The sequence below is a fragment of the Vicia villosa genome, unplaced genomic scaffold (assembly GCF_029867415.1).
Source record: "Vicia villosa cultivar HV-30 ecotype Madison, WI unplaced genomic scaffold, Vvil1.0 ctg.005112F_1_1, whole genome shotgun sequence".
NCBI classification, from domain to species: domain Eukaryota; kingdom Viridiplantae; phylum Streptophyta; class Magnoliopsida; order Fabales; family Fabaceae; genus Vicia; species Vicia villosa.
The window spans coordinates 1-25,898 of NW_026706576.1; the positions used below are offsets into that span (position 1 = coordinate 1).

The 25,898-nt window shown below is 35.5% G+C and overlaps 3 protein-coding genes and 1 long non-coding RNA gene across 8 annotated transcripts; 2 read left to right on the plus strand and 2 right to left on the minus strand.

Annotated features, from left to right (window-relative positions):
* The first annotated feature begins 9,532 nt into the window (after nucleotides 1-9,532).
* On the plus strand, nucleotides 9,533-10,552 carry LOC131642486 (uncharacterized). Its single transcript, XM_058912729.1, has one exon. The coding sequence runs from the start codon at nucleotides 9,533-9,535 to the stop codon at nucleotides 10,550-10,552; it is 1,020 nt and encodes a 339-aa protein (XP_058768712.1).
* Nucleotides 10,553-16,260: 5,708 nt separating this feature from the next.
* Nucleotides 16,261-17,522, minus strand: LOC131642487 (two-component response regulator ARR2-like). The gene is made up of 2 exons (XM_058912730.1): nucleotides 17,277-17,522; nucleotides 16,261-17,091 (listed from the first exon to the last, which is right to left on the minus strand). Exons 1-2 carry the CDS (start codon nucleotides 17,520-17,522, stop codon nucleotides 16,261-16,263), a joined length of 1,077 nt encoding a protein of 358 aa, XP_058768713.1.
* A 1,214-nt stretch (nucleotides 17,523-18,736) lies between these two features.
* Nucleotides 18,737-21,828, plus strand: LOC131642485 (uncharacterized). Of its 5 annotated transcripts, none has more exons than XR_009295919.1 (6): nucleotides 18,737-18,963; nucleotides 19,677-20,380; nucleotides 20,411-20,490; nucleotides 20,943-21,077; nucleotides 21,169-21,215; nucleotides 21,328-21,828. It is a non-coding gene; the product is annotated as an uncharacterized LOC131642485 (long non-coding RNA). The 5 variants fall into 5 exon arrangements; XR_009295917.1 differs by having other exon boundaries at nucleotides 19,677-19,730; nucleotides 19,799-20,380; nucleotides 21,169-21,828; XR_009295916.1 differs by having other exon boundaries at nucleotides 21,169-21,828.
* A 2,383-nt stretch (nucleotides 21,829-24,211) lies between these two features.
* LOC131642488 (two-component response regulator ORR24-like) lies at nucleotides 24,212-25,530 on the minus strand. The gene is made up of 2 exons (XM_058912732.1): nucleotides 25,273-25,530; nucleotides 24,212-25,084 (listed from the first exon to the last, which is right to left on the minus strand). The coding sequence occupies exons 1-2, from the start codon at nucleotides 25,528-25,530 to the stop codon at nucleotides 24,212-24,214; spliced, it is 1,131 nt and encodes a 376-aa protein (XP_058768715.1).
* Between the last annotated feature and the right edge of the window lie 368 nt (nucleotides 25,531-25,898).

Genomic DNA, 25,898 nt, shown 5'->3' on the forward strand with positions numbered 1-25,898 from the left:
CAACAAAAAAGTCAAAAGTCAAGCATACCAAACTGGTGGCTTGGTTGTCAAACGCATCATCTTACCACAAGGTGATCCCAGAGGCAAATGGACTCCCACCTACGAGGGACCATTCATAATCAAGAAAATATTCTCCGGCGGCGCCATGTTGCTTACCACCATGGATGGCGAGGATTTCCCACACCCTGTGAATGCTGACATAGTCAAAAAATACTTCTCTTAAAAAAAAGAAAAAAAACAGCTCGCTAAGTTGAAAACCTGAAAGGGTAACTTAGGCAAAAATGAGCGTCTCGGTGGATTGAAAACCCGAAAGGGCGGTCCAGGCAAAAATTAGAGACTAAACAAATACTATCCCGGTAGGCTGAAAACCTGAAAGGGCAGCCTAGGCAAAAGTTAGGGAATGAAGCATACAACTGTGTTCCGTTCAGCTGCCTACTCACCATCAAGATTCAACACCTCAAAGACACCGATCAGTCTAATCACTTTCTTCCAACAAGTGAGGGATGAGATGCTCGAAGACAGATTGGCAATAGCAGAGTTGAAACTTGACTGGATCATTTTCACATAGCTATTTATCTTCATAAATATTTTCCAAAACTTTCTGACAATTTCCTACTTCTAGGATTGTTGTCTCCCTGTGCTAACCCGCCTATCATGGCTCTTTTCAATGCAGCTCTTTCAAAAATCACTATTTTCATTTCTTCTGTTTAAATACGTAAGCATCCCAATGATAATTTTGAATGAACATATTGCATTTGAATATGATTGATGTTTACCAGGAAAAACAGGAATAGCATTCAGGAAATGTCCCAGCCAGCTGGACATCATTCCATCAGAAGAAAATCCCCAAGGGAAGCGCATTTCTCAGCAAATTCCTCAAAAAGATTTTCTCTTCAAAAGAAGTCTTATTCCCCAACAGGGTTGTTCCAAATTACTATCTTCAGAAGGTGTGATCCCCACACCCGGACTTGGTCAGATAGTGCATCGGAGGATTATGCATCTTCCTCATTCCCATTTGAAAGGGCATCAGAACTTCCAGTTACCTTCGATTCCCCAAACAGTAGTCAAAGATCCTTCAACGGGATACTCGGGTTCTCAAAGAATTTCCCCAGCCAAGGGTACTCAAACAAGACAAAAGATCATCAACGATCACAATATAGTCATATCCAGATGACTGGCGGGAATTTATTTTTCCAACTAGGAGCTTGACACGCGTCACATTCATACATTCATACATCATATTCACATTCATACATCATACATCATGCATCATGCGCATATTCATACACAGCATAACATGCATATTTCTCCGGGAATATCTCACATTTACATGCATCATAAACATTGCATATCACTAACTTGATTTTTCAGGTAGGCAGATATCTTCAACAAAGATGTTCTCAATCACATGCCGTGTTCACCTGAATTCCATGAACGGTTCTCTCAGATATAATCAAGCCGAAGATTCATTCTGATCACTTACCAACTCAAAAACAAGCATCACAGATCTAAAGCGATACCTCAGACGGTTCCAAAACGATCTAACGTCGCAGATCTAAAGCGATACCTCAGACAGGTCCAGAATGATCTAACATTGCAGATCTAAAGTGATACCTCAGACGGTTCCAAAACGATCTAGCATCACAGATCTAAAGTGATACCTCAGACGGTTCCAGAACGATCTAACGTTGCAGATCTAAAGCGATACCTCAGAAGGTTCCAAAACGATCTAATATTGCAGATCTAAAGCGATACCTCAGACGGTTCCAAAACGATCTAACATTGCAGATCTAAAGCGATACCTCAGACGGTTCCACAATGATCAACTTCCAAAATCTAAATCGGAAAAATTTTGGACAAGTTCCGTAACGATTATCTTCCAAGACTTAAAGCGGTAACCTTGGACGGTTCCGAAACAGTCAACACAAAGACTTTCAAATCCTTCATCAAGATATAATCAATGGATTCATTTTGATGAACAAACCCTCAACCCATTTACCAGGAGGCATCTGAAAGCCCATCTCAGGTAATGTTCCAATCTGCCAACAACATTTCGCAGACGACATTCAAATGCAACTTCCAACATCTCTTCTGATCAAGGTAAGTGCAAATTTTCAGGGCATCTAAATATTCAATCATCTTCTACCTTCAGATTTCAGACAATCTCTTCAGGTTTAAGAAGATTGAATAGGGGCAACTGTTATACCCCAAAATTTGCCCACATATTTTTCAAGAAAACTCCAATATGAAAATTAAGAGTCTCATATAATCATGGATTTTTATTTCAACAAAAATCCTGACATATGAAACACTTAGTTTTTAGAATCTTTCTTATACAGTAATTTGGCTTGCAGTTGAATTTATTCTTACGCAAACACCAAATACTGTTTATTACTTCACACATGCTATTTATTTATTTACAGATAAATAGTACTGACGCAATTGGTACAGAGTTAAATCTTTTTGCAGGCGCAGAATCAGGAAACTCAGACTGTACTGGTAACAATTAGATTATTATTATCTTTTGTTTCCCACTAATTTTTGTACTATATTCCATTATTTGCAAAAATCTTTTCAAATCTCTTTTTCAAAAATCAAATCTCTTTTTTCAACACTATCATACTCTTTCTTTCAAATCTTACTTCCACTCAAATTTTCCTTTTGTACGGAATCACATCATTCCCCAACGTCTCTTTCCTTCTTTCCATTCTATAAATACCTCTCATTTTCTTCCATAAAATCTCACATCAAATTCCAACTCATCTTTCAAATTCCTACCTCATATCTATTTTCTCTTCTTCCCTAACAAGAATGGCAAAGTGGATAGAGACACTATTTCTTACAGTCATCACCATTGCTACGGTGATCATGACTTTCTTCTGCCTGCATAGTCCTGAAGAGTGTGGACCTGCAATGGTTGCACTCCCAATCATCTACATGTTATTGTTCATAGCATGGGTCATTAATCGTCATTCTTAAAATTTGCCGTATTTCTTATTTCTTAAATGTACCGTTTATTCGTCGTACTGTTCAATATAGTATGTGATATTTGTACTGTCAGTATTAAATGTTGTACTATTTGTCATAATATTGCTTAATTACTAAGATAATATTTTGTGTGTTTTCTGCCAGTCAAATATTCCTATTTCTGTGCATTAAATGATTTTCAGGGTTATTATCGGTAATTTTGCCCGCATACCGTAAATATTAGTTATTTATTATGTCTATGTTTTTTTAACAAGTCATGTAAATAAAATTTCATTTTTCACATAAAAACATAAAACAAAAACAACAAAAAAAGAAAATTAACTTTGACTGTTGATTTTTCACTCTAACTGCTGTTTCAATACCTGGACAGTCAGTTGACAGCCAAACTGCTGGCAGTACAATTCTCAGTGTTTTGTACCATCAATCAAATCAATCTTTCACAATTCAAAATTCCAAGATTTTTGTTCTAGAAGTCTTCTGAATATCAAGCGATTAGCAGAGACTCAACACTGCACAAAAATCAGGTACGCTTAACTATCTCCTACACAAACAGTCCCTAATCAGGGTTTTTCTTGTTTTTACAGGAGCAACAAGTTTTTGAGAGCTCAAATGGATTTCATACACATCCATATATCTCAAAGTACCATCATACAAATTTTCAAACTTCAATTCACTCAGACGCACCGTCAGCAGCTCAAACAGTCAACAGACGACCCGTTTGACCAAAAAAGTCAACAGACAGTCAAAAATGAAATTTTTTGTCAAAGTCCATATTTTGTCAAAGGATTCATCATTTGATCATTGGATGATCATAATTCATCAAGGAAAGATCAAAAATCAACAAAACCCTAAGATTCAAAATTAGGGTTTTTGCCTGAAAAGTCAACTCAACTTTGACTGATCATAACTCTCTCATCCTTCATCCAAAAAATTCAAACCAAAGCTTGTTTTGAAGGAAATTCAATTATCTTTCAAATGCCATTGATCCCATGGTCATTGGATTCACCATTTGAAAAATATGATCAAAGACATTACAGGTCATTTTCAAAGTCAACAAAAAGACACTTTTTTCAAAAGGACACACAAGGAGCTTCAAAAATCATTTTGACATGAGACCAAAGACATTGGTTAGAGGACTCTTTGAGGTTTCTAAAAAGTGCAAGATATCCTTCATATGACAAAAATTGAAGGATTTACACCTTGTTGAAGTTGGCTAAATTTTGGGAAAATGCATGAAATCAACATTGCTCAAAAATGTATTTTTTCCAAATGGGGCCAAGTTTTCAGCATTCAAACATCATTTCCATGATGTTATGGGCCTCCCACGACCAAGACTAAGCCCATACCTTTTTTATCCATTTTTTGCATGATTTTATCTTATTTTAAGATTAAAATTAAAAGGAAAATGCATGGATAAATGGTAGCTTACAATCTAAGCATGACTCACCCAATGAACCTTCAATTTTCTGCAGAGGATTGGTGCACAAGGCAAGAGCATTGAATGGAGTCAAGACTTGGTCAAAAATTCAAGGTTTTTAATATTTAAAAACCAAGTTTTCAACAAAGGCAACAAAGATTCTTAGCTTCACTTCCAAGCAGCCTTTGGCCTATAAAAGAAGTGGAATACATCAGCAACAAGAAGGACACACGAAAATATAGCAAGAGCATAGCCATCAACTTCACAAAATTCTCAAAAATCTCATAACTTTTGTAATTTTCAAATTTCATATTCCAATCAATATCAATACAAAACAATCATTCCAATCATCTTCTAAGAACATATAAAGTAAGAATAAACTCTTTGTGTGGTCCCATGAGAGTCGTAACACATGCATAGTGTTCTTCATGTTCATACTTAAATAATTTTCGTTTTCCTATATTTAATCAACCTCCATGTAATCTAATCATTCCAATGAGTTCATGTGGTCCTATAAGCTAGATCTGGGCCTAAACATGTGAGCTCCCACGTGAGAATCGTTCCATGCCATTAACGAGTGTTCATGCGTACCAAAGCTTTAACCTCTTCGAATCCATAGTTACAGCGACCAAATGGCAAAACTAACATCACCATCGTGTTCAGGAGGTGATTTTAAGTAGATCTGGGTCACTTGTTTTTATCTCTAACGTTTATTTTTGCAGGTGTGAGAAGCTACCAAAAGTGACGTTTTACTGTACAAATAGGGGAGGTTAAAAACCCCCGCTATTTGTTTAATAAATAAGGCAGACGGAGGTTGAAGACGACCACGCGTCCAAGCGTGGTTCGTCCGTCAAAAGTTGACCTTTCTATCTGCACGCGTGGCAGATTTCCTTCTCCTCATTCGCTGGTCAGCCAGCGTGGGTCCCAGTGTGGACTTTGAATATCTGACTAGTCATGTGCACTGATTCCCACATGGCTATCATGCTCCCTCATGATCTGAACCCTTAGATCAATCTCCAAGCCAATCCAACGCGTCAGACAAGCAGCCCTATGCTATGGACTTCATTGATTTTCACACAGGATCAGTATCCTTTTTACATTTCTATTTTATTTTAATTTCTTTGTTAAATTAATTAAAAATAATTTTAAAAATCCAAAAAATACACAAAAAATATTTTTAGACTTCTAAAATAATATATTATTTTCTGAAATAAAAATATTTTATTTTTCTTCAAAATTTCAATATTTTGCATAATTAATTAGTATATATTTATATATTTGCTTTTTTAATTATTCTAACCAATCAAAAAAAATCATAAAAAAAATTGTTCTTTGTGTTAAATATTGTTTATATATTATAAACTAATTTTGTACATATTTTGAATAATTTTATCTTTAAGTTTTAATTATTTGTATAATTATTTGTATAATTATGTGTTAATTAGCTTAATCAATTTCAAATCAATTTCAAAAATCCCAAAAAAATTAGTTTTGTTTTAAAATTAATTAACAAATATTTTGTACATATTTTAAACTTAATTTCTAGGTTTAAATCTATTTTCATCTTTTTTCTTCATTTTAATTTAATTAATCATGCATTAATTATAATTAAAATCAATCATAAAAAATCCAAAAACATGCCTTTTATTTTTCTTGCAATTTAAAATTCCTAGATAAATGTATAGGATGTCAAATTCATGTAAATAGGCTAGTTTACATTTCCTGCACAATCGATGTAATAGCGTAGATTTACTTTCCGCACTTTACATTTCCGCACTTTAATTTCCAGCAAATATAAACTGCGTGTATGTCAAAGATAAAATTGAACCGTTAGATCACTAACTTCAAAGATAAATATCTGAATCCAATCACAATCACACTTGCACCTCTTCAGGTAATCCTTTTCATTCTTTCAAAATCAAAGTCAAATTCTACTATTTTGAGTACAAAATCGAACCTTGCTTTTATATCCGGTGAAAGGATAGATTTTTAAAGGAAATAGGATAAAGACCTTACAACTCAGGGTAGACCTCCTAGTTTGCTTGCTCAAATCAAAACAAACAAAATTCTCATACACTGTTGATTTTTCAAAACTTTCAAAAAAGACAATACTTTGTATACATCCAAACACGGGTTATTACAAAGTTAACGTTCTTTTCAAAACATCTTTCGAAAGATAAACAAGCATTTTGTATACATCCACACACGGATCATTACAAAATTCAATTTACAAAGGTATTTGAAACCACATATGAGCAATTTCAGAGCAATTGAAAAGTGATCGAAAAACAAGTGAGCTAAGCAAACTTAAGAGCCCATGGATAACCATGGATACAAAGGGTGCTAACACCTTCCCTTTGTATAACCTACCCCCTTACCCAGAATTTCTTAAAGGTCTTTTTTCTGTTTCTTTTATAAACCTTTCCTTAATTGGATAAAATAAAAGGTCGGTGGCGACTCTGTGAATTTTCAAAAATGCGAAAGCATTAAGCGACAAAAAAGAGTCAGTTCACGTATCTCTACAGATCAGAGGTATGGCCCGGTATTAAAAAAAAACCGGAGGTCCACATGAGGCATGCTATTAGCAATAAGCGAACAATCATTAAGCACCAAAGCAACAAAGCCAAACATACATCAATTTCAATGGTTAGACACAACGTAGCCTCTTGGCGAAGGATAGCCATGAATCCACAAGTCAATTAGGCCAAATAACAACAAATCGAGCAAAGTGCGACGCATCAAGCCAAACCACAATTCAAATATCATCATCAACAATTACATAAATGCAACGATGGTAACAAACATTAGCACATGCAATAGTGATCAAGCTACCAAACATAACTCAAGCCATGACATAAGCATCAATCTAGACAATAATCAAGCCAAAGTCCTACGCATGCATTTGTACAAACACGTGGAGTGCACCACAAGCCATATACATGAACATTAACAATTATGCACACAAAATTACCATCAATTCATGGATCCAAGGCTATAACGTCACAACTCATCAACAACGATCATTAATCACATGCAACAATTATTAGATCTCATCAAATCACTATTAATTCTATCAATCCACATGCAAATTCACCGATCAATCATCATCAATCAACATTAATCAACAACAAAATATGAATCTAGATTCGAATTCACATAATGATCAACAATTAAGCACTTAATTCAAGATCCGAAAGCTTACCGGATGGAGATCTAAATCGACACGCGAACACGAATGCGACACGAACGCGAACACAAAAGCGAAGTCGAAAAGCAAATTCCAAGGGGAGAGAGAGGCGCGCGAGCATGTGGGAGAGGAAGAGAAGAATTTCGAACTTGAAATCTTGATCTTCAATCCATGTTGTTCTTGATCTTGAAGAAAATTGATGAATATTGATGAAAGTTCTATGTGATTTGTGGTTTTGATCCAAGAAAATTGAGAGAAAGTGTTTTTGATATTTTGGGTGAAGTGAAGTTATGAAGCTCTCCCTTCATTTGTGAAGAGCAAAAATTTTATATATTGTCAACGCGAAATGTCCAAATTGCCCCTCGGTGCGTCTTATTTTAGCTCGTTTTTAAGGAAACTCGGTTCGGCTCTAAATTTCGTAACGAAACCAATGCCACTGTGAAGATGACCAAATTTGTGACTCGTCGCCGCGAGAATAATCTCAATCCGATAAGCGATGAAGAAATTATGCGCGTTTGAATGGCGAGAAATGCCGATTCATCTGGCGCGACTATGCAGAATTTAGTGAGTACCGCTCAAAGAACTCGATAAAACCCTATCTTCGGCTCAGAATCTGAACAGGCATGTGTGACGAAGAATCGAAGCTAACGAGATTTCCAAGAGAATTCCGCCGGAATGGACTTCATACGATAAAAATCGAGGAAGTTATGAATTTTCAAACTGGGCGCGACATACTCGAAAACAAACTTTTTTCCGGAAGACTACGACGTTCCTCAAAATACTGGGAATTTTCAGTACATAATTGGTCTTTGGTCCAAACATATGAAATCTCGGTAATGATGACACGGAGCTCCGGTTAAATTTTTGAGCGAATCCGGCGAGCGGATTATGAGATATGAATTTTCCGAGGCCCGAAATCCTACATTCAGCACCATTTATCACTATAAAATCTCAAGTAATTAGTAAATCTGACAACCTTCCTCAAAGAACTGGCTTCCGAGTCAAACACAAAAGTTGTAGATATCGTTGAAACAGGCGGGGGGAACTCTGCCCATATCACCTTCAGAATAAGATTTGTGAATTTTCTCGTATTTCCACTGTTTTAAACCATTTTTCACATCGCGCTTCCTTAAAACCACAAGAACTCTTTATTGATTTTCTTCAATCTTTGAATGATGAAATAAACGTCATTATTAACTTATAGCTCGAATAAAGAGGACAAATTTTGGGGTGCAACAATGTTCATAGCTATAGAAGAGTTTCGAGAAGGCATTTTTGAGTGGATCACTCTACAGGGAGTTTTAGCAGGGACACGACATGCACTGTAGTATATGAGACTGAGGAGGAACATTGGTATTTGATATACACAATAGTAGTTGTATTTTTATTTGTACTTTGAAAACAATTTGAAAAATTGTATGGTTAGTTGTATTTTATGAATGTCTGATGTATGATTTTTGAATGAGTTATGAAAATTTGATCTTAGTTATGTCTAACTTGTGTGTATGGTTTATTGTGTTAATAATGTAGGCGTTGTTAAATGATATGAAAATTTATTTCTAGTACCGTCAAGTGGTTCATAATAATATCCAAGGGTTTGTTTGAATTTTAAAATTCAAATCGATCTCATTGTTCTGAAATAAAGATTCAGGAAATGTGTAAAATTCTGTCCATGGGTGTGTCTGAATGTTTAAATTCTAAATTCACCCAATTGTTGTTAAATAAAGATTCAAAGCAATGCAACCTCCACGTGACTTTTTTAGAGAGAAGGTTAACCATCTCTCTCTAGAAAGCCTTATCGTGTATTTGCCGCCCTCCACCCCTTGGTTGTAGTGGCTCTTCAAATCCAGTTTCTTCTGGTTTTCTCCCATCCTTGATTTGGGTTTTCTTCTTCAGTGAGTCTGTCTCACTCTCTTATCCTGTTTTTTTGACCTTTGAGTATGGAGAAGTGGAAGGAATTCGCTCTTTCGAAAGAGGAGGAGGAAGGTGTAGTCACTGACGAAGAGGAGATTATCGAAGATGAATCCATTCAGCGTACGCTCACAGGGAAGCCATGGACGGAGAGTAACTTCAATACCCGAGCATTCAAAACCACGATGCTGAATGCTTGGAAGCTGAAACACGCAGTGGAAGTTCAGGATCTGAGTAAAAATCTATTTCTATTCAAGTTTGGCTCAAAGAGAGATATGGAATACGTTCTCAAGTCTGGACCTTGGAGCTTCGACAGAGCCTTGCTGGTATTGAGACGCATATCAGGAGAGGAACAACCTTCAGATCTGAACATGCATTTCAGTTCCTTCTGGGTCCGAGTTTACGACTTGCCACTCATGCTCAGATCTGAAACAATGGCAAAGAAACTTGGAAACATTATTGGATCGTATGAGGAAATGGATGTCAAGGAGGCGCACCGAAATGGCAGGTTCCTGCGGATTAAGGTTACACTAAATCTGAAAGAACCTTTGAAGCGTGGAACGGTTGTTTCTTTCAAAGAGAAAAAAATAAGGGTCCATTTTAAATACGAGAGATTGCCAACCTTTTGCTTTGTCTGTGGTCGTATGGGTCATCAGATTAAAGATTGTGAAGCAGTTGAGGATCTCAATGAGGAAGGATACGAGGAACTAGAGGAGCAAGACTTAGCTTTCGGGCAATGGTTACGTGCATCCCCTCTCCCGAAAATGAATGAAGATTTTAAGAGGAAGGATTCAAGCTCTAGTCTTTGCAGCAGAGAACTCTTCAATGTTTCTTCCAGTCAAAGCCGTTGTGAACATAAAGGGAAGGGTGACAGTGATGACCTTGAAACCCAACAAGATAACCAGATATTAAACCAGCAGAAAGATAGCGGTAAGCGTGGAGAGGAGACAAATGCAAATCCTGTAGATGTGGAGACGGTAGCTGAATCCCTCGGGGTGGTAGCTTTATCAACAGAGAAAATAGCCGAGTCCAAGGAGGTGGGAGTCTAGAAGAGAAAGTGGGTGAGAAGAAAGACCACAAAAAGTGCCAAAACGGCTGCAGATTCGTCGGCCAAACCAAAACTATCCAAGCGACACCTTGTGGATGTCATGGTGGTCGAAGGCTCTCTTGAAGATTACGGTGGGGGAGATAAGAAGAGGAAACAGGTGGCAGACACTAAGCACTCTCTTAACAAAGGACCAGAGGTGGTGTTGGATGACCAACACCGCCTACCCCAATGAAAACTGTTAGCTGGAACTGCAGGGGTTTGGGGAGCCCTCGTGCAGTTCGAGGCCTTGCGAGGCTTCTTAAAACTGAAAATCCTCAACTTGTCTTTCTAATGGAGACTAGGCTGAAGAAAGATGAGATGACGAAACTAAAATTGAAGTTTAACTTTTCTTTTGATTTAATAGTGGATTGTCGTGGGTCTGGTAGAGAAAGATCTGGGGGGCTCTGTCTATGGTGGAATGAGGGTACTGATATCTCTATTCAATCCTCCTCTCCTAATCACATAGCGGGATTCTGTCAACAAGAAGATGATGATGAGCCATGGTTTTTTGCAGGAGTGTATGGTTATCCGGATGAGGCTAGGAAGAAGGACACATGGAAACTGATACAGGCTATAAATACGGAAAGTGGCAGCAATATAATTTTCTTTGGAGATCTCAACGATATATTGTATGATTCTGACAAAATGGGGGGCAACATGCGTTCGGATACTCAAATGAATTGGGGTCGGAGCACAATGGGTGTTTGTGATTTGCAGGAAGTCTGTTTTGAAGGATATCCCTTCACCTGGACTAATGGAAGAGTGGGAGATCAGAATATCCAATGTAGGCTGGATAGGAGTTTGTGTTCGACGAGTTTCATACATAATTTCCCCCTCACCAAGGTGCATCATTTGGAGAGGTTCGGTTCCGGTCATGCGGCGCTGCGTATTCTGATTCAAAATGAGGCGGATAATGATAGAAGGAGGTATCTCTTTCGATTTGAGGAGGCTTGGTCCAAGGAAAAATCTTGCGGTAATTTCGTGAGCCATTTATGGAAGAGGGATCCTGGAAATTTTCAACAGCAATTGAGGTCTATCCAGGAGATGCACTTTTATTTCAAGGATATGCGTACTAGCAGTATTAAGAAAGAAATAATGCGTCTGGAAAATTTAATTAAAGAGGATCGAAGATGGTCTGGAGATGAAGAGGAGATAAATCACTACAGAGCTTTAGAGCGGCAGAGAGATAACTTGCTTAGGACGGAGGAAACGTTATGGCGACAAAGAAGTAGAGCGGTTTGGCTACAGGATGGGGATAGAAACACAAAATATTTCCATTCTAAAGCTGGTCGTAGGAGAAGAAATAACTCAATCAAAAGATTGAAAGACGAGAATGGGAATTGGCAGAGAGGTCGTGATAGATGTGAAAGAATCCTGGTAAATTACTTCACTGAGATATTTACTTCGACCAACCCTTCTAGCATCTCTGAAGCTTGCAGCTTTGTCCATGTGAGATTATCGGAGAGTCACAAATCCTATTGTGCCAACCATTTCTCTCCAGCTGAAGTTCACGAGGCTATTTTTCAGATGCACCCAACAAAATCCCCGGGCCCGGATGGACTCCCAGCTCTATTCTTTCAAAAGTATTGGCCTACGGTTGGCAATGACGTTACCCACTTTGTTCTGGATATTCTAAACAATAATGGTGACCCTGCTGCCATTAATGACACCTTCATAGCCCTTATTCCAAAGAGGAAGAACCCAACCTCACCTATGGATTACAGACCAATCAGCCTGTGCAATGTAGTCATGAAGGCCGTTACCAAGACAATAGCTAACAGACTTAAAACCTTCCTCCCGGAGATCATTAGCGAAGAACAAAGTGCTTTCATCCGGGGAAGACTCATCACGGACAACGCGCTAATCGCAATGGAATGTTTTCATTGGATGAAACATAAGAAGAAAGGGAAAAAGGGATATATGGCACTGAAGCTAGATATGTCTAAGGCTTATGACAGACTGGAGTGGAGTTTTGTGATTGGAGTTCTTCAAAGAATGGATTTTCCCCCCTCAATGATTTCCTTAATTCCTCAATGTATTTCTACAGTTTCATACCAACTGCTCATCAACGGACAACCGAGTAGAAGATTCACACCAGCAAGGGGCCTCCGTCAAGGAGACCCACTCTCACCCTATTTGTTTGTTCTCTGTGCAGATGTGTTATCCAGAATGTTGCGGCAGGCGGTGAACGAGAGGAAAATCCATGGCATTACAGTAGCGCGCAAATCTCCAACAATTTCTCACCTATTTTTTGCTGACGACAGTCTCCTCTTTGCTAGAGCCAGTGAGGTGGAAGCTGAACGTGTTCTTCATATTCTTAGCTTGTACCAAGCAGCATCTGGCCAAATGGTTAATGTGGATAAATCGGAAGTGTCTTTTAGTGGCAATGTGGGAGAAGCGACGAAAGAAATCATTAACTCTACCTTAGGTTTCCGTGGTGTGAGTCATCACTCGCGATATCTGGGGCTCTCCGTTGTCTTTGGAAGATCAAAGAAGGAGGTATTCAGGCTTGTTGCAGACAGGATTTGGAAGAAAGTGAAGGGGTGGAAGGAGAGGTTCCTATCCAGGGCAGGGAAGGAAATTCTGATTAAGGCGGTGGCTCAGGCAATTCCAACATACATCATGAGTTGCTATCGCATACCAGAAAGTTGTTGTAAAGAAATTGAATCGATGCTAGCGAAGTTTTGGTGGGGATCAAAAGATGGAGAGCGAAAGATTCATTGGTTAAAGTGGGAAAAGCTAGCCCAATCCAAAGGAGATGGTGGTATTGGTTTTAGGGGAATCCACGACTTCAATTCAAGCCTCCTTGGTAAACAATTCTGGCGTCTACTTCAAGCTGATGGCTCTTTAATGGAACGGTTCTTTAAAGGGCGTTATTACCCTCGCTGCTCCATCGCGGATGCGCAGAGTGGCTATAATCCCAGCTATGCTTGGCGTAGCATTCTGAGCTCTAAAGAGATGGTGTTGAATGGATCCAGATGGAGGATAGGTAACGGCAATAAGGTCAGCATTTGGAATGAGCGCTGGATTCCATCTCTGCCAGGCTTTCAAATTGCAGCGGCGCCGCGAGCCCTTGATCCCTCTACTAAAGTTAATGCCCTCATCAATGCAGATTTGGCCTGTTGGAATTTGGATATGCTGCGGGAAAACTTCAGCACTATCGAAGTCCTTCATATCAGTAGCATTCCTCTTTCTCATAACCCCCTGAAGACAAATTGGTTTGGCACCACGAAATTGATGGCTTATATTCGGTTAAATCGGCATACCACTGGTTAGGGGAGCAACGTCGCAAATTCAATCCTGGACCCTCGACTAATGGGAGACCGCGAATCTGGAAGCAAGTTTGGAAATTGCAGGTGAATCCTAGAGTTAAGAACTTTCTGTGGCGAGTCCTTAGAGATATCCTGCCCACAAAGAGTAATCTTTTGAAAAAAGGTGTGCCTAGTGATGGCCTCTGTCCTCTGTGCCAACAAGAGTTAGAAAATTCCACCCATCTTTTTCTTCGCTGTGAATTTGTTAGAAGAACATTATTCTCTTGCCCCTTGGGAATTCGTATCCCTTCAAATGGTGGCGTTGAGGATCTGTTGAGCGACATTTTCTCCCGAAAGGACATGATGCTTGGTCAAATCTTTGCGATTTGTTGGTGGAAAATCTGGCAGTTACGAAACTGCGTGGTCTTTAAAGGAGTCAAGCCAATGATGGAGGTTGTGGCTGCTGAATTACGTCGCACCATCGATTAAGAGACTGTGGGCTTATTATGTGTGGATACGGATTGCAATAGAGCTGATACAGGTACGCAAAAGCAGGCAGGGTGGATTATCCAAACTGATGCAGGTTGTTATGATGATGGAACGATAGCGTTTGGTTGCATTATTAAGGATCCTACTGCTAGCATTTTCTTAGCAGCCACCAAGCGAATTGAGAGCGTGGCTTCTCCATCTACGGCTGAGATTTTGGCTATCCGGTGGTCTCTTCAACTCGCAAAAGATTTGAGCCTTCAAAACTTTGTCGTTCAGTCCGACGCTATGGCAGTGGTTGAGTGTATCAATGGCGTGTCGACCAACTCTGACTTGGAACCTATTGCTAATGACTGCAGAATTTCAATTTCTAATTTCTGTAATGTTTCAATCATGTTTATTAGTAGATCTATTAATCTTGATGCCCATAGAATGGTAGGTATTGGTAAGGCTATGGGATCTAGGACTTGGACTGGGCATATACCAAGTTTTGGTAGCCCTGCTTGTATTTCTTCTGTTTCTGGTTCTTAATGAAATATGTTTACCATCAAAAAAAAAAAAAAAATTCAAAGCAATGCGTAAAATTATGTCCAGTAATGTGTTTGGATTTTTGAAACCTGGATTTACCCATATTTAAATTTTTATAGGGTTGAACACTTCGTGAAGTATAACACTATCCTATTTGTAAAAAGTATAGTGAACACTATCTTATTTGTAATAGGATCTCTTTATGTTTAGATTCGTTTTGGTTTGTTGTATTGGGTTCAAAAGCTTTCAATTGTCTTGGTTTTTAAGTGAGAGCATTAGATCTTATATTTTTAAGTTATAATAATAAATCAGTAAATAAATAAATAAATAATGTTATTAGAACTTTGGATAATTTTGTTTTGTATGTCATGTGTAGCAAATAATTGATTTAATGGCTAAAATTATATTTTTAAAGAAACGAAAGTTCGCATAATAAATAAATATAATTCCATACAATTAGAAGATCACAAATAGGAAAATATTTACATAAACACAACCATAACACATGTACTTACATACAACCAATCATATTTTTTTTATTAATTAAAAATTAAAAATAAAACTGTCTCTCTCCTCTTTTATCTCAACCACCCCATAATGCCAATTAAAAACGTAATTAAAATTTAAATAAATTTATATTCTTTCTCTTTTCATTGGTTGTGCCTAAATATATGGATTTATGTTCGTATTCATGCAAGTATTTCTCAAACAAATAAGACCTGAAGTTAGAAACGAAGTCTGAAACATCAGTTAGTGGAGACAGACTATATTCTACAAATATATATTTAAATAAAAATACAATTGTATATGCAATAAAACAAATATAAATAATATTTGGTGAATGAAAAGTTGAGTTACTCAAAATTCACTATTCGAATTCTAGCGTCTAAAATATTCCAATATATTTTCTAGTTTCTATTACTATTTAAAAAAACAATTAATTCGATAGGGACAATATTTAATTTTATTCCTCTGGCATACAAGTTCTAATAAAATATCCCGAAAACAAGTTACTGTCTATGGCTTTCTTGAATAACAAGGCATTTGCTCATGCAAGTTTTAAGTGCTAAGTAGAGTTCACTTATATGATCCTGCTTTGTTGGTTTTTGTTGGTTCTTGTTCTTATACTTCTAAAATTATTGGTGCAATAAATGTTAGATTAGCTTAACAAGATTCAAAATATAAGTAGCATAGAAGCATATCTATGTCTGTTACTGTGTTAAGTCTATCATCAATCTGCATAATCAAAGTTCATAACAAGGGTTCTAAATACTAAAACAAGAAACAAAGTTTTTAATATGTTCTAACGTAGTAATCAACTCAAAAGTGGTTGCAATATATATAAGCTGTAAATAATTGTTACAATATGCTCTAAATAAAATAATTGTTGATTGATCAAGTAGAATCACATAACATTAGTGACATCCTCTTCTAGAAAGCGCTTCCAAGAGTTCATGAGATCATCATCTTCTATGCCTTCCCCCATCTTTCTAATGTCTTCTAAAGTCTGAGGATCTGTTTCTTCAACCGAAAAGTCAATAAAACTATCATCATTCCGCAGATTATAGTTTGTGCCTTCCAAAGAAGCAGATGATCCAACAATAATTGGCTCTACATTATGTGCCTGCTGTGAATTCTTCATTGGACTATTTTGACTTGTTTTGTGAGACTCCAATACCGGCAAAGAATTGTGGGGAAACGGAAGTAGCTGAGGTTCCCTTCTGAGATCATAATCCCAAGAATCATAATCCGAAATGCTTCTTGTGCTTTTTGAAGAAGGTCCAACAAAACGGCAGTTAGTAGCCCTAATGTCATCATGGAAGTGGGATGTTGTTGGAAATCCAAGTAGAGTTGTAGATTGGTTAACATCAGTTGGAAAAGTAGGGCTTTGATGATATATTGGAGACTTGTACGGTGGTGGATGGATGATTGACGACGAGGTGTTGATAGTTTGAGAAGGAATAGGTTGAATAGGTGTTGAAGAAGCAGATGATCCATGGAAGTCGTGGAAGGTTGTTGGAAATCCAAGTGGAGTTGGAAGACTAGAGGTGTAATGATATGTAGGAAAAGTGGATGGTGGTGGATGGATGTTGATATTTTGAGATTGAATTAGTGTTGAAGGAGTAACTCCACTCATGTGGATGATGTTTTGAGATTGAGTAGGTTGAATGAGTGTTGAAGGAACCCTATCTCTATCAGCTTCATGTTCAGCCTTTTTCTTTTTGTGTCTATATTTCTGCATTACAATATCGGTAACTTTAGTCAGTCACCGCCTTTTAACAAAGATTTAAAGAATTGTGCAAAACAACATTCATCAAGAATTATCAACATTTGTGAAAAAACATTCATCAAGAATCATCAAGATTTATCAAGATTATTGAAGAACGTTCATCAAGAATGATAAAGAACATATATACGTACCTGGAGATGGCTAGCGACATGAGCAGTAGTAATTCCATCAACATTCATTAAAGCAACTATTTTACTCGGAACAACCTTTGAATTTGAAATGCCAATAAGGTTAACAGCATCAACAAACTTTGCATGAAGATCATCAGACCAAACCACACGACGAGGTTTCTTAATATTATGTGACAATGAGACATTATCATCATCATGATGTTGCTCCTTCTTTCTTTTAGGCATTTCGTTGATCACCGCAGCCATGTTAGTAAAAATTGAAGTGAAGTGTAACTTTATATATATAGAGAGCTTTGAGTGGTGGTTGAGAGAAATCAGTAAAATCTAGAAAGATTGTGTTAATAAATATCAATATAGATTCTAATTTTTACTGCTTAATCTACCGACCTAACTTGAGTGACCGTTGCATTGACCAGAGATATACTAGGGCTCAAATCATCCATAGTACTATATATTAAATAAAATAATAATATTAAAAGAAATAATTTTTTAATTACTTGACAAAAAAACTTGTGACATGTGGCCGTTCTAGATGTCAAAAACCGTAACAAAGCCTCCTTAATTAGGCAATCTGCTTTGCCTTTTATTTTTATGTCTCCCAATAAATGAGTAACTTTTTGGCTATTTATTTTTAAGCTCTTACTATATGTATTATTTATTAAATTAAAATAATTAACTTTTTAAATAAATATAAGATATATGTTTTTAAAAATAATTGATTTATTTAAAAAATATTTTTTATATTTCAAATTTTTTAGCCGTGTTTGGGGTACTCGTTAAAATGACCATATTCTTTTTATGAAATGTAAGTAGGGTATAAATGACAAAAACTTTGCACTCCAAAGTATCTACAGATAAAACCCTCGATTATGTATTTTTGGTTAAAGTTAACAAATATTTAATTATCGATTAATTAATGGATATAGACATGGATTTAATGATATCCGTACTGGCAAGTATCCTTATGTATTTATAGTCATCAAAATTACTTAAACATTACTTTGTGAAATCTCAATTCTTATTATTATTATTTCTTAATTATTATTATTATTATTATTATTATTTTATTGAATTTAGTTTTTATCACCGCACCCATCTTTATAAAATAAAGAATGAATCTCAAAAAAAAAAGTAACAAGAAAAGTTGAAAAATATTAGAAATTTTGACCAGAAGTAGTACTAAAACAAAGGCTTAAAAAGTTAAATGAAAATCTACTATCTATCATCTATCATCTATCATCATATCATATCATATATCATATATCATATATCATATATCATATATCATATATATATATCATATACAATATGATTGAGCATAGTTCCGAAAATGTCCTTTCCTCCAAAAAAAAAATGCACTAACATTTGTTCATTTTGGTAATTAACAAAATCAACCCTTCCTTCTACTACTTTTCTGAACAAATTCACCAAATGTTGCAATATCATTGGTCCAATTTTATTTTTCCCTCTTTCCCTCATTTCAAAATCGTTCTCTCCTTCTCTCTGCTCTCTTTTTCTTGAAACCCTAAATCTTTAGCCGAGTCACCTCTCATCTCCAAGGCGGAACGCTCACCCCACCTCACAACTTCACCACTAAAATGCAACGATACCTTTTTCAAACTTGTCACCGCCACCGGATCTGCAACAATCTGCAACAATCACCTCGCCAAACATCCGAATTTAATAGGTAGTTCCCTATCCTTTGCGTTTTTGCTTGATTCGTGATGGTTTCAGTTTTGATTTCAAAATTAAAAGGAAAGTTTGAGTGATTGGTTTGGTTATTGTTTGTCTCACGAGAAAGATTTGATTATGTGTTTTTTTTTTTGAAAAATTGAAAAGAAAAAAACTCATGGTACGTTTCTTCCTAATCAAAGCTATCACAAATCAATGATTTTTCAAAAGCTCAACTCTGTTCAAGGAATGACATGTATGTATTTCAACCCATTTTGAGTTTCTTGGCAAGCTTTATTACGTTTTTCATTGTTGGACTGAACTTAATCTCAATGATAAGGTATAAATCATGACTTTCTTTAGATAAAGTGTTGAATACTCACGTGTCTTTTATTCATTCTTCCATTTTCTTCTTGACGTGATTCAGGGGGTTAACAAGATAGTGATGGAAGTTGTGAGCTTTGCTCACTACCTTGACCCACTGACTTCAAATGATCTTTGTTCATGATTCTCTTAGAATCTATTTGATAAATTCTGTTATTGATTTATTGAATCATTACAATTGAGTTAGACTTAGATCTATCCTCCCCCCTTCATCACTGAGAATGAATCGATCCTTCGTTTTTCATAAGCGAGAGTGAATCAATCCTTTGCTCTTCATAACCGAGAATGAAACGATCCTTCCTATCTATTTTAGTAAAGTTTTTTTAATGAAATACGTTTTCACAGGGTAGAATTTCTCAAGTATGGTGTAACGCCAACAATTGGTGGTTTGATGGAATAGTAAGTATTGACATTGAGTTTGTTTGATAGTCAAGTTTTGGTTATATTTTGGATTGTACTTAATGCAGGTCTAAGATTTGACGAAGCTACTTGGCCTTCTTTATCAGCTGATGCAAAAATGATTTTTCTGTAAAAAGGCTGCTGAATAGAGATTTTTGTAAAAGATTAACTGCATCTCAGGCTCTCATTTTGTGTTCTCTTTTCTGTTGGTTGTCGTGGTATTAAAATTTCTCATCTCATAATTCGATGAACTTTCTAGATTATAACTTGATTTTATGCTTAGGTCATCCATGGAATACATTACAATAATGCATATGCAATATCTGTCCAAAAAAATGGCCTCAATATAAATGTTAGAAAACTAACCAAAGATATCACTAGCATATGTACTGAGACACGCATACTACGATATTGCTTTCGGTGTTTCCTAACAAATTCTAGCTCTTTTTAAGAACACCAATCTATCAAAGCCCGTGCATAATGTGTGAAACTGGTAAGTTACTAGCATAATATTGCACTAGCATACATCACACTAATTCTCAAGCTCCTGGAAGTAGAGATCATCACTAAATTAATTTCTATAACAGTCAATTGATAGGCTTTCTTTAGTTCATGGAGTTCTTGAAGTTGTAGACATTGGCTACACTAGGGTGAGTTTACTTCATTTCAACTGAATGTAGAAGGTTGCTGCAATTTCTGTTTGCAAATGAAAAGATACGAGTTGATTCTCTATGGAGATGAATTCTACAACGGGAACAAGGTTAGGGTTTTTATTTGGTTGAATTCGAACATTCTGATTTTGAATAAGGCCTATGTAGACGATTTATTTTTCTAAGCACTTTTGTTGTAAGTTACAAATAAGCTATTTATCCAAACAGGTCCTAAGTTGCCGTTTGAATTGACTTATTTGAGCTTATTATCTCATAAAAGCACATGTGACACTATTTGAGAGAATTTACGGAAACAATTTCTGATATATTTATAAACTGTTTTCAACTTATTTAAGTAAGGCTTCAAGATAGTTAATGAAAACATATTATAGATTATATGAAAACAGTTTGACTTGATTTATCTTGTGTTATGGAAATTATTTATTCGTAACTTCGTAAGTGAGGACTTATGCTCTAAGCTGCAAAATAAGTATAAGTTGTTTATCTAAACAAGGTCTAAGTAGCTGCAACTTACCATCACGATTTGAACAAATCTATGCAGACTTTCGTATATGGTGTTCTTTACTGTTATGAAGTTGAGAAACTGGAATGGAAACTGATTTCGAGTCCTAATATGTCATCCTCCCCGCAGTGCGCATTAGGCTGTTGCTTGGAAGAATTATGTTTATATTTTTTGGTAATTTAATTTGGCTCTGTCTTTGATATTTGTATGGATTTGTAGATCACTCTTGAGAATTTATGTGTCAAGTTTTGTTTATGTGCTTTAGGTGGTGAATTTACATCTCCAAATCAAGAGAGGTTCCATCACTACAAGGTTAAAGCTGCACTGCGTTGCTTCTGTTTGTGATTAAGGAAAGTATGATTTCCTTTACTAATTTTGACTGTTTGGAGATGTTGCTTTTGAATTTTGATTGCCATGTGCTTAGGCCATGCAGCCACAATAAGGCTGATGTTCTGGAAAGGGGAAGCTGAACAATGTGTGTGCAATATCCTTTACCCATATTTGGACTATGTCTATTTATTGATAAAAGTTGACCTCAAATTGGAGCAGTGTTGCCCATAGCGGGGAGCCAAAATCCTGACATACCGAACGCTTTGCGATGCCGATATAGCGGATTATGGTGGACAAACTCGCAATATCGTCCAATATTTACCATTGGGGTAAGCTCAAAAACCGCTACGTAAAGACTCCATATTGCCGCAATTGCGGATATTTGATAACACTTAATTGGAGGGTCTTTTGCAAGGCCTCACCTGTTGGAATGTAGGATCACTGTCAAGACATGTGATAACTCTCAATGTTCTGCATGATAACTATTAAATTTATGTAATAATAGCTCTATTAATTTTAGGTCTATAGCCATTGTATAATATGTTTTAAGTGAGTTATGTCAATGAGTATTTTATGTGGGAATGCAATAAAGATAAAGGTGTTATACAATCTTACGTACATTTTGTATTGAAGTTAAAAATGAATATTTAAGTTGTATATTTTAGCTTATTAGTCTGAAAATTAATCCAATTTCAAGCGAGCTAATGATGTCAGTTTCTTTTTTGTGACTGCTATTTCTCAATGCAAAGAAATACTCTTAATAGATTTTTCTCTAAATTCCAGTAATCGTCGACAAAATTAACCTTACTTGTATAAATACCATTCTTTAGTTATAGCAGACCATTAGATACAAATATTTCTTTCTGTTCTTATATTATTCAACTTTTTTTTTGTATAGATCTCAATTGACATATGGGAGAATTACTTTTACACTAATTTTGTACATGCAAGATAGAGAGTTTTGAAAAAGTGATAATATTAACTTAAATATGTTTTACATTAATTTTGTACAATCATTTTTGTAATGATATAATTTAAAAACATAATATCTTCAAAATAGAATATCTTTTTCTTTCCACAAGAAATATAATTTAAGTTGAAATATAATTCAAGTAAAAATTAATAATGAGATTGTTATTTACTTATACACTGGCTTTCTTTTTTCAACACTTTCAAACTGTCATTTTAATTTTTTCTCTATTTATTGATTATCATTAAAAATACTAATAATTTATTTTTTAATTTTAATAAAATAAAAAATATATTTATCTCACGGGTCACTATCAATACGGTATATATTTTATTACTCTTTAATCTATAGTGACCCATGTCCATTTCTTTTAATTTATTTTATGCTAACCTAGGTCAATTATTGCTATAACGTTGAATTATATAATGAGTCATGTTATCCTCTATTGTTGTTGGACCGTCAATTATTTTATTTAATACTTGGCTCTATTTTGCTATTGTGTTCTTGACCTATCTTAAACCTTTTTTATGGATCATTATTTTAACTTTAAATCTAATTTTCATACTACTAATATCTTATTAGTAAAACTTTCTATTTTACATATGCAATTTGATCAAACTTCTTTACTTCATATTTTTCGCATCGTTCAAAAAAATACTACACCACAAATAATGCACCGGGCGACAGCACGGGTCTCTGACTAGTACTTTCTATAAAAACTAGTAACAAATCCGTGCTACGGGATACGCATTTGTTTTTAGTGTATATGTTTTAATAGAAAAATTCCGGTACTCGTGGAAAAATAATAATTGAATGTATAGAAAAATATCTGATATTCGTGAAAAAATAATAATTGAATTTATAGAAAAATGTCTGTTATCCATGAAAAAATAATAATTAAATGTATAGAAAATTGTCTAGTATCCGTGAAAAAAGTTATAATTGAATCTATAGAAAAATGTCTGGTACCCGTGAAAAAAATAATAATTGAATCTATAGAAAAATGTCCGGTACCCGTAAAAAAATAATAATTAAAAGTATAGATAAATGTCTGATATCCGTAAAATTATTTTTCGCAAAATGAAAAATGTCACCAATTTATCATGAGAATTTAAATAAATTAAAAAAATCTAAAAATTTATTAGAAAATCTCAATATTTTTAAATTATTATTACTTGATAAACCTCAATATTTTTATAAAAAATAAACATGTACGTAACACTTATATTTTACGTTAGAATTAAACCTCAAGATTAAATCATTCTCAACTAAAACACAATACTAATTACTCCATTCATTTTGCTCTCAAATAATACATTATTTATTTATTTTACTACCCCATTTATTATTATTAATTTATATTTTTCATGTAGCAGTTTTTTTTTTTTAATTTGTCTAAAACACTTGGACCAAGTTCCTTTGTCCTACCATCCCTATCAACATATGGTTAATGTGATGTCACAAATCATTACTAATTAACACTTGCCTACACTGATTGCATTTTTTTATTTCAATATCACAGCTTGACAGCTTATCCTTGTATGATAACTTCTTCATGGCAGTCAAAAATCATACGTTAGACTAATCAAGAGAAAATAACCTCAAAGTTGCAGCTCATATATATGTTGAAATTTGATTAAGTTGTATTACTCTGGTCCTTAAATGTATGAGGCGGCGTCACAAAAATGAAAGCAATTTTAAGGATGATAAACGGTACACTCCCCTTTTGTTGGACCTTCTTCAAAAAGCACAAGAAGCATTTCAGATTATGAAGATCTGAGAAGGGAACCTCAGCTACTTCCGCTTCCCCACAATTCTTTGCCGGTGTTGGAGTCTCACAAAACAAGTCAAAATAGTCCAATGAAGAATTCAAAGCAGGCACATAATGTAGAGCCAATTATTGTTGGATCATCTGCTTCTTTGGAAGACACAAACAATAATCTGTGGAATGATGATAGTTTTGTTGACTTTTCGGTTGATGAAACAGATCCTCAGACTTTAGAGGACATTAGAAAGATGGGGGAAGGCATACGTTAGTAGCCCTAATGTCATGGAAGTGGGATGTTGTAGATTGGTTAACAAGAGTTGGAAAAGTAGGGCTTTGATGATATATTGGAGACTTGTATGGTGGTGGATGGATGATTGAGGAGGTGTTGATAGGTTGAATGAGTGTTGAAGAAGCAGATGATCCATCAAATGTGCCTACATCATGGAAGTCGAATAATGTAGTTGGAAATCCAAGTGGAGTTGTAGATTGGTTAACGTCAGTTGGAAAACTAGAGCTTGGATGATATATTGGATGGATGATTGGCGAGGTGTTGATAGGTTGAGATTGAATAGGTTGAATGAGTGTTGAAGAAGCAGATGATCCAACCAATGTCCCTACATTATGGAAGTCTGATGTTGTTGAAAATCCAAGTGGAGTTGTAGATTGGTTGACAAGAGTTGGAAAGCTAGGGTTTTGATGATATATAGGAAACTTGTACGGTGGTGGATGGATGATTGACGAGGTGGATGGAATAGGTTGAATCGGTGTTGAAGAAGCAGATGATCCAACAAATGTCCCTACATCATGGAAGTCTGATGTTGTTGGAAATCCAAGTGGAGTTGGAAGACTAGAGGTGTAATGATTTATAGGAAAAGTGGATGGTGGTGGATGGATGTTGATATTTTGAGATTGAATTAGTGTTGAAGGAGAGACTCCACTTATGTTGAAACCGGTTGGAGAGTAAATTTGTGTGTGAGATTGATGGACATGCTTTTTGTTAAAGGAGCTGTTGGTGATGTTTTGAGATTGATCAGTAGGCTGAAGAATCTTTGTTGAAGGAACCCTATCTCTATCAGCTTCATGTGCAGCCTCTTTGTTACGGAGTCTGTATCTCTGCATTACAATATTCATCAAGAATCATCAAGATTTGTGAAGTAACATTCATCAAGAATCATCAACATTTGTGAAAAAATATTCATCAAGAATCATCAAGATTATTAAAAAACATTCATCAAGAATCATCAAGATTTATCAAGATTATTGAAGAACATTGATCAAGAATGATAAAGAATGATACGTACCTGGAGATGGCTAGCGACATGAGCGGTACTAATTCCATCCACATTCATTAAAGCAACTATTTTACTCGGAACAATCTTTGAATTTGAAATGCCAAGTACATTAACAGCATCAACAAACTTTTTATGAAGATCATGAGACCAAACCACACGACGAGGTTTCTTAATATTATGTGACAATGAGTCATTGTCATCATCAGCATCATCATCATCATGTTGCTCTTTCTTTCTTTTAGGCATTCCGTTAATCACCGAAGCCATCTTTATTATCAAAATTGAAGTGAAAGTGTAACTTTATATATAGAGAGAGCTTTCACTGGTGGTTGAGAAAAATCAGTAAAATCTAAAAAGATTGTGTTAATAAATATCAATATAATCACAGCAGCTTGTGTTGTATATATACACCAATTTTACTGCTCAATCCGCGGACAGCTCACTTGTTAAAAGTCACCGTTGCATTGACTAAACTTTACTAGGGCTCAAATCATCCGTACTATATATTAAATAAAATAATAAGATAAAATATATTTCAGAATTTAAATGCAAAAATAATAATAAATTTTTTTAATTACACAACAAAATTTTGTAACGCGACGCCACAATAGATGTAAAAAAATCCTAAATGAATC